Raw genomic sequence first — 15,586 nt, forward strand, 5'->3', positions numbered from 1 at the left:
TGTGTGCTTGCTTTCTGGTTTTCTCCACTTTGGAGAAGTTACAAGTTCTTTCCTAAGAACTTCTTGTTGCTTCACTTCATGCAAAAGCATCATCACGTTCCACTTCCATCTTCCATGTCACAACACCTCACCTCTCATTTGACAAATGCGATTACATATTTTCCATCTCATTCACCATCCGCACATGCATGTAATCCCATTTTTCACTTCCATTTTCACTCGTCTCACTTTTTGCATCCATTCGCACGACAGGATTATACAAAATGCCTTTGGTGTAATTGCATCTCAAAGGTCCGATTTTGATTAAAAGTCACTTTTTGAAAAGTCAAAAAGATGTCATTTTCATCTTCCATGTACTTGGACTTCACCTTTCCACAAAGATGACTGTAAAGTTCATTTCTCCTCAAGCTACATTTCATTTTCAGCTCTCCATATGCACTCACGCCTCCATGAGCAAATACAAGTTTCCACATCTTTCCATACTTTTCATCTCTCATTGCATGTTGCACTTACATGTAGCCATTTCCATGTAATAATGTCTTAAAAACCCTAAGTCATTTTTAAAAATCAGTAATCTCCATTTCAAAGCATTTCCATCCTTCCAAGCACTTTGCTTTAAAAAAAAAAAAAGAGTTAAAGGTGTTGATGAAAAGTTATTCCAAATTTACATCCGAACACCATCGAGAAGGTTTTCAAAGTGTCAGAGACTCCAATTTGTGCTGATCTACAAAGGAGAATTCACGACAATTTGAGCGAGGAATGTTTGAACATGTCAAAGTCTTCAAATGACAACAAACAATTCATCAAAGTCAGAGGTTATCAAAAGACACAACACCATGGTTATCAAGGTGAATGCAGCGGTACAAAGTACAAGAACTTCCGATCCTGTGATCATTTAGGATTGCATTGTCAAGTGCAAGGCCCTTCAGAACAATCCCTAGGATTGTTTCCTTTTCTTTCGTCTTCTTTCTTCTTCTTTCATGTTTGTAATTAAAAAGGATGCATTACATTAAAAGGTGTAATTACATGTAATGCGAGTTACATGTATGTCAAAGGATGTAATGCAAGTTGCATGTAACCCTATATTTTCTCTTTTAGTTAGACTAGGTCAAAGTTGGTTGAGTTGCTCCCACTTTTTCCTCCACCTTTTTCTCAACTCCTGTGCCTATATAAAGGAGTGCCCCCTCATTGTAAAAATCATCCTTTGTTGTATGCAAGAAAGCTCTGCCACATTTGTGCAAGCATAATTTTGATTGTGTGGTATGAATTTGGGAGAAATGTGAATAAAAGAAGCAATTGGATTCGAAGCTTTCATTGGAAGCAATTGTGATAAAGCAAATTAGAAGCTTTGACTGTAATTTGTGCCTATTGTTTTGGTTCATGTCATTATTGTGTGTTCAATAAAAGAGCATAGTGATTTGAAAAGCAATTGGAGCCAAAGCTTTGACTGTGAGCGGTCGTGGAAATATATAGCTAGAAGCTTTGTCTGTAGCTTATACTTCTTTCTTAAATTCACAAAATAGTTAAGTTATTCTTACTTTTAGGAGTCTCTGTGTCCTAATTGTAAAACTTTTCCATATAGAAATACGACCGGACTTGGAGCCAAATCGGTACATTTTCAGCTAGCCTTTGAATTAGTGAAGGTTTATCGGTATCATTGTTTCATGCACTTGATAGAAGTGTAATTAGAGATTCACCATGCACATTACTCGCTCCACAAGTAAGTGGATTCTTTCTTGAAAGATGAGAAGAAAGGATATTGGTAATGCTCATTTTATAAAATCTTTCGACTTCTTGCTTACCTTGAGTTGATCGAAGGAATGGTGAGAAAGGAGAGCCTTCCCTTTAAGGTAGGAGAGATTGTCTGACATCTTGTGGCTGGTCATCCTATTTTGTGACTATATTTTTACCCAAAACTGTCGGTTGCAAAATATCCACCCAGTAGTCCCCAATATTTTTCTAAGAAATAAAAGACAGAAAATTCCATTGGTTTCTACAAGTTGTTAGTTGTTAGACATAGCAATAGATCCTTCGCCTCCAAATATATACTACAAAAAATGTACTATACAAGAGAATTGCATATAAAAAAACATAATTGTTCCCAGCAAGAGATATAATTTCAGACCCAAAGGATATGTTATATGCCACATATTACTAGTCATTATCAATGCAATTCCAAATACCTATATAGTTTTTAAAATTTTACTATATCTTGCTGCTTACTGTATTTGCAAATAAATATTCCATATCATTAACCAGATTTAATATGCCTAATGTGATAGATCAGTTTTTATTGTACCCTGCTCTACTCTTTGTTGATTTGTTTATCATCCTAAACTAAGTAAACTTTTTAGTTTATTTATATTTCCTACTAATGCTCTTAGTTTTGTCCCATTTATTTTTGACTGAACAAATCATTTTGAATGTATCCCTCATGGCATTCTTATTAAAATTAGGATCATCCTAATCAGGAGTAAAAGGAGGGAAAACTAATGCATATGAAACTAATATAAAAAGAACTTGACACAAATGGCATACATTAACATGGAAGTTCTCGTAAATGGGATGTGTTGTTGGATCTTTTATTGCATAGGTGCACTTGGGATCAATACTTGTCACTGGGTCATTGTGACTTCCATATGTATCCAAAAACGCCTTTCCGCTTATCTCTCCTGGTAGTATCTGTGCATAATTTGCTTCGTATCTGCAATTCAATGCCAAATTAGGAAAAAAATCTTACGAGTAAAAAATACATTTTCTGTGAGCTTTTCCATTCCAATACAAGAAACTGAAACAGCTGTTGAGCAATTTTCTATTTGAAGTTAGAAATCCATTGATAATTTAGCTCAAAAAAAAATTGAAGCTTCTCAAGCTTTGGCTGAGAAATAATAAATATACCTGTGAGGTGGAAGGTTGCACAAGTAATCTAATTTTGCTTCATTTTCAAGCAAGCCAGAACCATATTCGTCAATTTCATCATGGATAACACCATTTCTATATTCTTGCAAGGTTGTGGCTGTCGAGGGTTGGGAAAGCAGACTTAATGCAGTCGATTTTATAATTTGGCGCCCCATGAATGTTCCAACCCTCACAGAACCATAGTCTGCCCCACCAACACTGCAATCAAAGCAATAATATTAGAAACAACCTTTCTAGCTATGATACTATACTGTTTACTGCATGCATCATTGAATGTTCTAGTTCTAGAGATAAGCGTAAGGCTATGATCCTAAGTTACATCATGACGACCTGTCTAAAGAACAGTGAAGATTTTACAAATAAACTTGGAGATTAGCATTGCATGCCTTTACAAGGATGAGAATAGATTGCACAAAGGCAACCAGAAAATAATTCTTTTTGTTGAGTCAATATTGAAAATGCTTTATATCACAGGTAAATAAATTCAGACACTGTAATTGCTTGGCGAGCCAAAAGTTTTTGAAAATTTGGGACATTGCAAAAACATGAGGAAACACTCCCCAAACTTATTCAGAATTTACATAATTTTCAAAATATATTATTAAAAAACACAGATGTTACTAATTTCCATCATATATAAAACAAAATTAGAGTTTAATATATGTCATATACCAAAAACTGACTTTGACCTCTAAACACATATACAAGTTCTAATATCAATATAAATTATAAATTATAAATTTCATCTACAACCTAAGTCTGAAATAGTTTTGTCTTATCTTATCGTATCTTATCTGGCACTCTGCGAGTGTTACAGAAGTGGATGGTGTAGCTGCAATATCTTCAATGGGTTCCTCATCGATTGTCAGATGTAAAAATACATGAAATTATGGGCTTGAATTTTCATGGTTGAAATTGTAAAAATTCCCTAAAGGTCATTTGATTGAAATTCTGTTCATTTTGCAAGTTTAAATGAGCTGTAGGCTAAAATTTTCCCAGTCATAATGTGCTAATTCAATCCTCCAGTTTATTAAATTGAAATTTTGTTTATATTGCAAGCAAACACAACCTAGAAGCATGAGTTATAATTGCAAACACTCAACATTTTCAGGCTTTAGCATAGAAGGAAAAAATGGATATTAAACTATTAAATATAAAATTACTGTTTACAGTTCATTTACTCTTGCAATACTTACTATAAAACTACAAAATATTATATAAACTTGGAAGTCATTTGAAATTTCTGAATACAATTAATGTGTTACATACAAGTTGAGCTCATTTCATTTTTAAAAGGATTGCAAAGTAGACAAAAGGTTACAGACTAAGTTGCCAGTTTGGATTCCGGTACAGATGTGGGTTCAAGATTCCTGTTCGAAATTCGTACAAAATTTTTGGGGTTGGGTTCAGATTCGTTTTGGGTTCATCTGTACAAAAACATATAATCTCTAAAAATGTGTCTTTGTGTGTATATATATGCAACACCAAATAAGTCCATAGACCACTCTGCTAATAGTAAAGAAACATCGCAAAATACACCACCATATCTATGTTTCAGTTCAATAGGATATTAATTACATCATTTAGCCATACATACAATATGATACACTTGCTTGGTCACATGCATGAGACATATTTTCATATCAAGGGGACAGTTTAAAAATGAAAGGAATCATCAAAAGATAAGTGCAGTTATCTGAATTCTTATTTTGTATTTGTTAAGAGGAATTCTAACCAGGCTAGATTAAAATTGAGATTCTAATTTTTGGATCTAGATTCAAAGATATCATTGTTTTTCTAAAGAAATTTCTCTATAATCATCAATTTGGATTTCACCTATTGTCAATATGGATTTCCTCTATAAGAATGTTTTCATTCTCATTTACAAATGCATAAATGACATATAAACCATCTTTTTTGGCCTTTTAAATGGTCACTTTTAAGGTCGAGAGGATCAAATAGACCGAATCCAGCAAAACAAAAACACTTCTAAAAAGTAAAAGATATTGTTTTGAGACCAAATTCGGCCTAGATTCAGCCGCTGGGCAGCCAATTCTTCAAAATTCACTCAAATCCTGCCTGGGTTCGTCAGACAGAATTCGCAGCGAATCTATGGCTCTATAGGAATATTTGGGGAGAATTTGAGAAGAATTAGACTTTGAGGGTTGCTGGAGAGAATTTGGTAACTTAGGTTATAGATAATCCATCACAGTAGGCATTCTTTTTGAAGACAATATTCAAAGCCAAGTTGAAGATCAAATAAGGATGCAGTAGCTGTTTTACAAAACTTGTAAATTGGACCTTGAGACATACTAGGGTCAATTTACTTATCTTGACCTTACAAATGTAATGTGTTGCATTGCTGAGTTCATCTTTCAAGGATTCCTTTAGTATAACTACTAAGCGGTATTTCGTCCATCAAATTTGCCTAGGGTTTGCACTAGCCTTGTCCATAGGCTTATGCAAGCAACCACCTAAATGGGATGTGGTAGTTGACTCAACTCAAACTCAACATTTGTATATATTAAATTGTGCTATGTCTCCTAAGGAATTGAATATAAATCTCATTATCAAATGGCACATTGTTTAACATGGTTTTATCTTGCCTGAGCTTGAATCAAGTTTTACTGTGTTCCATATGGATGCATCCTGACCCTCTAAAGCCTACATCTCCATACTCCCTACCATTTTGGGTATAGTAGGACATTAGTGGACATCTCTCAACCATCCCTCCAATTTTGCAATTTTCAAGAAATGCATGTGTACATTTCCTCCTTTGTGGGGTGATTTTGAAAACTTCAAGGGATGCTTGGTCATCCCCTAGATGGTTGGAAACATCTAAGACATCCCCCAAGCCATCCCCCTCAATGTCAAGGCATTCCAACATTAAAAAAAAAAAAGAAACATGCCTTTTTTAAAACCTATTGACTTGCAAGGGTGCATGAGAATCCCATGCCCCTTATACACCACTAAAATGTCACCAAAACAAAATTAAAAAAGACATACCATTTTGTTATTTCCTCTAAGGTCTAGTATGGGTCCTCGATTTGCAATCGTTGGTTCAAGTATATGAAGAAGGTAGACCCGGTAATATATGTAGCAGTTCCAATGATAGCCTTTTGGAGAGATCATGTTATCACATCAACAGTTGTCGGTAATACAACACTTGGCTCATTAACATAGCACACATACACTCAGTCGGCTGCCAATTCACATGTAGGTGTGCAACACCTGATACACACATAGACAAGTAGCACCCGATACACACACAAGCAGCTAGCACTCAATACATACACCGATAGATCTCCAACATTTGTTTTCTACAAAATACAAAAGAACCGACTATATACAACCACACACACCTCCAAACGTTCCATAGTTTCTTTATTGAATGGATTCTTCCATAGCATCAAAGAGACACACATGTGAAAGACAAAAAGACTATAGTTACAAATAATTGCTGATGAATGCTAACATGACTAATAAATTCCTTCAAAACCTCCACAATAATGCATGGCAATAGTGAGCACATAAGAAATGATGCCAAGTGATGAATGACACAAAGGTTACAAAATGGACCAAAGAGAGAGTAGAAGAGAACCGACGTCAGTTCAACAGTTTCTTTAACAACATAATTGGAACCATCTCAAGCTGTCAATTCTAGTATTGTTGTGAGATTTCTCCAACAAAATTTTGAACATACACAGAATTCATACACTCATGATAAGAGAGAGAAAGAGAGAACAAAACCATTATAGACAATTACATGTAATGATCTAACTCACAGCAACATAACTTTAACAATCAAGACATTGTAGGATATTTTCTCCATAAGGTTCCAAGGGTGAAGAAGACATAAAATAATTGTTGATGTGTGTTTTACAACTCACCAAACAATAGAACAAAATACCGAAGTATCTAATCCACTCTTGACCAAAATCATTTGTGTGCTAAGATTGCAATGGATCACACAACAAACTGCAAAGATCCCTCTGCATCAGATCTTGACTTGTGAATGAGCTCAATGGTTGATGCGATATGCAGGTATCACAAAGGGACTCACATTCAAATTGTTCTTCCCTTGTTCCACGATGTTGACTAGAAAACCTGAACCAATATTAAAATCATGTGGTGTGCTTCTTTGAATGACGCAACTGAAAGGAGCTCAAATTAAAGGGGAAAGGGTTGAAGGATCTTAACCTACTCCTAAGGGCAATGAGATCAGTAGATACTCTAGTGGACAATCTCCCAATAACCAACTTTTTCTTCACCAAGATCAACTACAACTCCACAAGAAATAGTGCAATCTTCTAAGGGTAAAGCAAAGAATTTTCAAATCATACTTATTCACTAACATTTTGAACAATGAATATAGTAAAGAAGTTAAGCATCCATATAAAGGGTCTTGGGATAACTTTACACAACTTACAACCAACAAACTGTCAAAAGTATGGGCCAAGGAAATTCATCAAACACCATACATTTTTCCACTCAAATCACAGCATTTTATCAAACAACACTATTCTAAATGAGGGAATAATGAAACCATGCAAGCACCAAAATACATCAAGTAATCAATATGAGACAACCAATGGGAACTCTATAATCTTGGTAGCCCATAGCAATAGTCTCAAAATCCACTACCTTACAAAGGAGAAGTGAGGCCTTTATATAGGACCCTAGTTACAACGAGTGGCATGGATCAAAACAATAACCAATGGCCTGGATTTTTCCACCTCAACCCTAATTAAAGTTGGGGTGAGAAAATAAATTCACATTCATAAAAGGTGGTCCACACAACGCAATCATAAAGAAGCTACCATTTTAGTGGGTAGCAAATGCCCAATATTGCATGGCCATCTAGTAGAAAAGTGGGGTGAGATGAATGTCCACTATGCATTAAATGCATCTACTGCCCTGATTGGATTATTCTTGATTTCTTTCCATCAATGTGTTGACTTTGACTTGAAGAACCTTGATTAGCTGGTAGAGATGGCCGGATCTCGTGTCAACCTGTTGGGTTGTCATGTAAGCTTGTGTCTTATCTTGATAGCATCATTTTGTAACCCAGCACCAACTTTGAATGCTCCCTTGCAAACTATTTCATTGAGCATTTCCATATTTCCATGTACAAGTTTGAGATTTAACTTCTTGAAATGGATTGGAATCCTTTGTTGATGATTATGTCACCTTAGAACTTTCATCATACAGACCTTCCTAGGGCATGTTCTTGGATTTCTAGATTTGAACTTTTGAACTTCGAATGCCTTGGATTAGATCGCTCAAAACTTGGATGTCTTTGATATAGGGACTAGAATTTTGGGACTTGAGTGTCTTTCTTGAATTTCTAGAACTGGAGCTTTTTTTCATGCAAAATAGAGATAACCAACATAAGAAGCATGCAAGAAATTCGAAATGCAACATATAAACCTCTTACATATAATCTCTCTCTAGAGAGACATTTTATTTATCCAAAAATTCTCTGTCTCTCTCATCAAGCCTTACACCTTCCTCCTCTAATGCTTTAAATCCACTGTCATGGTTTTCCTTTCATTTTCCCAAAAATAAAACCTTTTTGTTTATTCTCATTAATCATTTCTCAACCCATGGGTGCATACTTGAAGAGGGTGAAATTTGAGATCTAGGAACAAAATTTTCATACTTCGCCAAATTTTATCTATTCCTTGCAATTTCTTCCATGGAGTTATTTCCTTAGTTATCAAATTCGCGCATCTGGGGTCCGAACTAGATCCATGTCTGTATCGGGTCCAAATTCGCAAACTACTTCAAACTAGATTCACATAGGAGCCGGATTTGACCGGATTCACAGACCACAAATTTAGACGAATCCACAAGGTCAAATCTGGACCTTGTACAAATCTGTCATGAATCCACGTGGACCTGAGAGAATCTGACGTGAATCCAGGTGACTCCCTTAGGACTCGTAAGCTAAACATGGAATAAGTATAGAGGAATCCATATATATATATAGACACACACACGAATCCTTCTGAATCATAATGGAAAAAATTATGAATCCACAAATCGGGTTCTCGAACTTGAATCTTACCCCAAACCTGAATCAACAACTAAGGTTACATTTCCAATATTTAGCCATTTTTTCATCTTTCTATGAACGAGGAAGTTTCCAACACTCATCCATTTTTCTTCCATTAAGAAGAAATTTTCCAACACGGCCATTTTGTCTTCTATGAAGAACAAAAAATCAACATTACGAATTTTTCAAGATTTCAAAATTTTTAAAGATTTCAAGATATCTAATTTTTTCAAGATTTCCAACTTTTTCTTCTATGAACGAAAAATTTTCCAACAACCATTTTTCCAATGTTTTCATGCCTTTCCACTTTTGGATATTTTGAAGGTGTTTCTAGATAACCATTTTTTGATTGAATACCTCGCTTGCTCGTTATTCTAGATATAGAATTAAAAACCCTTTTATCTCTTTACTGGCTAAAGCTCACTTTTTGCCAAAAATAGTAAGTTGTTCCAAAGTCAAGATGAGATTCATCCGAGAGGCAATGGACTTTACTAACAATAGCCTTACTAAATATAGACAACACTAAAACTAGTAATTTATTTTGAAGTTAATAAGGCCATTCCAGGTCGTAACGAAACTTACTAAAAATAGATATACTAAAAAATAGAACATTCCAAAAATAGCAAATATATCAAGGCATTCATAACTTCTTAGATTCTTTTTAAAGCTTAATTCTTGGACACAAATAGTTTCCATTCTAGGAGCTAGGTGGACAACACTTTTCTTGTTTTGAAGGATTTTCCTTCATTCCATTGAATCCAAGCTTTGACACATTTTGGGCTTTAGGCGGACGTTTCTAGTTTTGAATTGTTTTCCTTCTTTTGGAGGATTTTTCTATTTTCTTAAGGATTTTCTTCTTTTGGAGGACTTTCCTTCATTTGGATGATTTTTCTACTTTTCAAGGATTTTTCTTCATATGGAGTTATTTTTTCTTTTGTAAGATTTTCCTTCATTTTTCTGATTTTTTTTTCTTCTTTTGGAGGATTTTTCTTCTTTTGAAGGATTTTCCTTTATTCCGTGAAATCGGCTCACTTTTTATCTTTCTTATCGCCATGTAATCAACACTCAACCCAATTTTACCACTTAAACAATCCTTGCACTTTCGCATTTATCATCATGGGTGTTCTAATAGTGTTCTTTCCTCTTCTCTTTCTTTTCTTGTTGCATTTGAAGGAGAATAAGAAAACTATTTTATGAGGATCTCCCATTTAGGTGCATGTGATTGAAATCAAATATTTGCATCATACCTTTTGACTTTTATTTGAAATTTCTATTCTCCACCAAGTTATGGCACTAATGGAACTTTGGGTATCTTGCACACATTGCTTCACCCAATGAAATACTCTAGAATTCCTTTCTTTGTAATAACCCTCAACAGGTAATCACATAATTAAACATCATTTTTTCTTCACAAGATTAATGGTTCGACATTTCGTCAAACACTTTGCATGAAATCTCTATCTTGCTGTCTTTTATCTTTAGATTACTTCTACTTGCTTGTAATGGTTCAAATTTAGTATAGATGCATGCAAATGTTTATTAGATGTCCAAACAAAGAAGCTGAAGTACAAACGCAATCTTTTTTACCATTCAAATACATACATATGATTTCAGCCTATGAAATGTGCATCTACAGCCAATAAACATTTTTACAAACACTTGGCATGCAGTCTAATGACAGAAACACATAACTACAACTCTGATGAAATTTTCAATTAAATGAAGAACCTATAGGTAATTGCTGTAAATATCAAATTCCAGCAGATTTGTATGAGGAACAATGTACAACAGTATGCTCCCTCCAACTTAAGGCAGATCGCTGTTAGCATGTAATAGACACTGCCCCAATAAAGAAAACATCAACCTCCAAAGGAAAACGCGAGTTTGCAACTTATAATTTCTATCTCCAAATCCTTTCGAATCAAACCAATTCACTCACAAACATCAGCTTGTCTTGCATAGGTAATGCAATTGAGAAGACAAATCAAATTGCTATACTTCAGCAGTGGCTAACAAATCCTTAGAACAAACCCTTATATTTCAGCAAGGGCACAAACTTCAAAACTTTAGAAAGCCACAAAGGCAAGAAAAGCAAATAAATATTCAAGTGTATTTTTCCCAATGAAATGATCTCATATTTATAATGTTTTTGTTGACAAAACTTTCTAAAAGAGCTCAACTTCTAAAATCGTGAAAGTTCCCAAAAGAACTCAACTCTTGAAACTTGCAACTTAACCCTTCTAGCAACATTTAATACTTGGCTTAGACATCATATTAATGAAATAAATGGCCCCTTCCAATGATGACTCAACCCTTAACTTAAGTGATATTATAAAGTTAAATTATAACTTTATAATAAGTCATTTAATGATTTAATACTCATCATTTAAATGTGTCATCTAAAATAGGAGTCACGCCTATTATTTCTCCATGTAACCAAATGCACTTTCCAAAAATACAAAGGATCCATCTCAATCAACACCCAACTTACCACAAATAGTAAGTACACAAAACTAAGCCTAAATGAAGTCCAATCTAAGCCAAATGAAGATCAACATGTAACTTACTGAATTGTGGAGAAGATAAGACCCTCCCAAGCCAAGCCACTGCCTCAAAAGGCCCTCTATCCACAATAATTAGCCTATGAGGATCACAATAATAGGCTGATCTCTCAAACTCTGATATTGGCAAAAATGGGGACATTACATTCTCAACTAGAACCAAGGCCCTCTTCATGTTCTATCATGTTTATTATTGTTGGGATTGACTCGCACTTAATCATTTCAACTCATTCTACAAGTCCCCTTAACTTTGCATCAGCACTCGAGCTTCGAAATCGCTTTACTTGGCTTGTTTAAATCTTCCTTTCCAAAAGATTCAAAGCTTGACAAAATTCAAAATCAAGAAGCACCTTCAGTTTGAAACCTTGAATGATGGAGGATGGGATCCGACTTAAGACTTGGTCAACACGCTTCTTAATTAGTCAAAGGAAACAAATGAGATTGACACTAGAGCTACCAAAAAAACCAAAGCCGAAAAGGCCAAGTGGACAAAAAGAGAGAGGGTCTCTATTTGCAATGGGGCAATGTGTGAAAAGGTCAAAACAATGCCTCTAGAATTATAGAATATAATGATATAGGAAACCATTGCGTTGGTAGCCCAGCCATTGAGACCAAAAAAAAATCTCAATGAATGATTTCACCATTCAAAAGGTAGATCGAGGGTCTCCATCGAGGCATGTGGATTTACACAATTTCTAGGATATAGCCACAAGATTAATGGAAAGAGTTCAAAAGAATGGAAAAAATAAGTAAAGATTAAAAGCAATTGGTGAAAACAATAACTGATTTTGTAAAAACATTAATAAATTATATACCACAGCCAATCAGTCAAGCATCTCTTTTGATCCTAGCACCCCTGCTAGTACAGATGGTATATAAAGTTCAAAAGCATAGGCACTTGGAAAATAAAATGAGGAATGGATGTGGAAAAACATTGAAAAGGGGTCTAAATATATTACTTAAGTCAGATAAGTGTATGATAATGAAATTATTCTAAAGAAATAATTTGATACAAAGAGCTTGAATATAAAGAATGAAGATTCAAATTGGCAGAAAGCCTATAAAGATAACAAATAAATTTTGAAATTTGGGGTAGTTGAATTTATTGCTGAAACATCCTTTGCTAATCTTAACAAGAACAAATATTAAGTATGGAAGAAAAGTGTATGATGGAGAGCCAAAATTATGAGACACTTATGGCAGAACATAACAGATTTCTAAGGAGTGTGATTTGATCATTGATGAGATTCATAAGAAACATCAAATTATCCATGTGCAATTTATGAAAGATGATAGTACAGGAGCAGAAACAGCAGAATCTATGATAAGAAGTTTCACAAGGATGATTGAAAAAACAGTTAATTCAACACCATTCAACTGAGATAATATCACTAAGTTGGCAACAGTTGATCTGATGCTTACAATTTACTCCAATAAGATGGATAATGCAAAGGGAGAGAAGAACTCTGGATCAAAAGAGTTATCACTCCCACCCCTAGTGAAGTTTCAATGGCAATACAAGCATACAAGGTTTGCAACTCAAAGAAATTGAACCTCTTGTTGATCAAAGCAAAGAAACCAATGTTGTTCCATCTCCACAGCCACCTGCTAATCTAAGTTGACCTGAGTGGCAGCCAAGGCATAATTATGTATAAAGAAATACGTATCCAGTTACTATTGTGATTTTGAGTATTGTGTCCTAACTTCTTATTGAATACAATTGGAAATATCCTCCTTTAAGTGTATAACGAGGTTGCCCCTTGGAAGTGGCATTATTCTTATCAATAAATTTAGGACTTTTAGAGCTTGAGCACAACAAAGTTATAGAGCACAAACATGCCAAGAGTAGCATTAACACTTAAGTGAGCATAGACATTTGAACCTTGGTGAAAACAAGAACACCTCCACCACTTAACTATTACTGTATGAGTTTAACCCCAACCCTCAAAGTGGTATATATTACTATCAACTATTTGCAGCATGTTTCCTATTATAATATTATATTGTGCAAGTCATTTGATCACTCTTTCCCTATCATACCAACCCCACCTCTCTCACCTTCACACAAATTCTAACTATAATTGTGTGTGAGAACAGAGAGATTTTACTTAAACCATAAAGTATAAACTATTAATTATCATAGATAAGCACCATCCTTGCTTGGGTCAACATGAGCCAAGACATGTAGACAATTAGGAAGTAAGATATTTTCTTCTTCTTATTGATCAGTTACACAATTAGTGGAATTGTTTATCCCTGTAGAGCCATACCTATGTCGTATCCCTGAGTCAATGCCCCAAAAGCGTATGTGTGCTGGGATATTCACATGCTCCTTTACCTCTGCAGGCTGCGATTCATCACAATACATGTCAATAATGCATCACTTTGAAACATTTGGACAAATCATTTATTTTATAAAGATTTTATAATTGACAAGCAATGTCTTTGCCATTACATCAGACACACCTGGCACACCATAGCTAATAGTTTGTTTGCTTCGCCACATGCTGAAGTCATTTGGTCCATTACTCCACAGGGAGCACCAACAATATGATTTTCCACCTGATGTATATTGAGAACACCATTCAAATATATTCTTGAACAACGATAAGAATAATAGTCAACTCAAAGAATAAAGCAACCATAGAAAGTTGTTTCTATGAGGTGCATACCTTTTGGCAAAGCAAAGCTAAATCCCTAGGTGAAATATCTAATCCTGCAGACCAAAATAAAAATTAACCAGCTGTTATCTCAAGATATCTTAAAATCGGACATAAATTAGAATAGCTCTATTTTTATTTATTAACAAATAGATGATCCATTCTTCTAATAGTTTTGTATATAAATATAACATAAGCAGTACAGAAAGGTTATATGGGGAGTCTTATCAGATATTTATTTGTGTCAAGATGCTAGACCTCAAAAGATTCAAAAATTCTCCTAACCAAAATTGAGTTTTACTGAGGATGCATCATAGGCACTTAAATATTTGTTGAAGAACCAGCTACAAATAACTTGATTTAGTTAGCATTTGACTGAAGTATTAATAATATTGAGAGACTTGTGCTTCACAAGGGCCATTTAATCATGCAAACATGAAATTTGTATCATACTTCTGAAGTTGTCATAGCTCATCACCCATCATTGTTTTATTATTAAATATTTCTACAGGTGTGATTGTGTTACACATTGCATCTCATACTAGATCATGGGTTTCTGAAAGGAAAACTGCAATCCGAGCATTGTTTTGTGTAAATCTATAACTGCTCCAGCTAACAACTGTAATCTAAGTGGTAGTCTGATACAAAATGCTAACACCCTACAAGGGTTGTTACAAAAGTGATCCTGAATCATGACAATGCAACTTGGCAAAGATCTGCAATGCACTATATCTGGCAATTCAAATGGCACAACCAAAGAAAAGTAAAAAATTGTTATGCTTAAATTTTACACATTGTTTTGCAATTTAACATTATGCATTTGATATGACTGATATTGACATGAAATGACGTCTCCGGTCCTTTATTCTTTTGTTTAGAATATTTCAAAGTTTGAAGTACTTTCACTTTCTTTAGAAGAAGCTATATTCACTGATTGTGAATGGAACAGCTGTTAAATGTTTCATTGGTATTGAATTGAGAGTTTTTAAGTTTTATCTGCCATACTCTTATTTATTTTCTTCTATTCAGTTGGCCAAAAAAAAATACCTTACATTTTTGCTGCAAGATTTTGCTTGCTGTTTTAAATGACTGCATCAGCAGGTTGCAATGCTAGATTTCATTCTCCTTAACTTGGTAAAGATTGTATCGCCAAGTACCTAAACTATATTTGTGTGTTTTGGGGGACAGCTTTGACTATTGCAGATAAACACCAATATTTATTTAATTTGTTAAATTTTCTGCCATGGCAAAACTTTGATTAATCAAATAACAAGCAGCATTGAGTAGTTCTGGCAATGGCATTCAATGCGTGCAATTGAAAAATGAGGCTTGCAGGTTGACTACCCATGTAATCACCAATTGAGGAAGTAAACTGTGGTTTCTTAAAA

At 34.6% G+C, this 15,586-nt stretch overlaps 1 protein-coding gene across 2 annotated transcripts in view; it reads right to left on the minus strand.

Moving 5' to 3' along the window:
• LOC149572182 (L-arabinokinase-like) overlaps positions 1 to 15,586 on the minus strand; it is a 307,470-nt gene that overhangs the window by 11,813 nt on the left and 280,071 nt on the right. For both annotated transcript variants that reach the window (XM_089813447.1, XM_089813448.1), the window contains exons 22-26: positions 14,211 to 14,254; positions 14,005 to 14,100; positions 13,809 to 13,885; positions 2,899 to 3,117; positions 2,539 to 2,704 (exon numbers count right to left, since the gene is read on the minus strand). In XM_089813447.1, the coding sequence (XP_089669573.1) occupies positions 2,539 to 2,704; positions 2,899 to 3,117; positions 13,809 to 13,885; positions 14,005 to 14,100; positions 14,211 to 14,254 (602 nt within the window). The remainder of the gene's footprint in view (positions 1 to 2,538; positions 2,705 to 2,898; positions 3,118 to 13,808; positions 13,886 to 14,004; positions 14,101 to 14,210; positions 14,255 to 15,586) is intronic.

This window comes from Cupressus sempervirens, chromosome 2, assembly GCF_028749045.1.
Source record: "Cupressus sempervirens isolate cs-2001-9-10 chromosome 2, ASM2874904v1, whole genome shotgun sequence".
NCBI classification, from domain to species: Eukaryota; Viridiplantae; Streptophyta; class Pinopsida; order Cupressales; family Cupressaceae; genus Cupressus; species Cupressus sempervirens.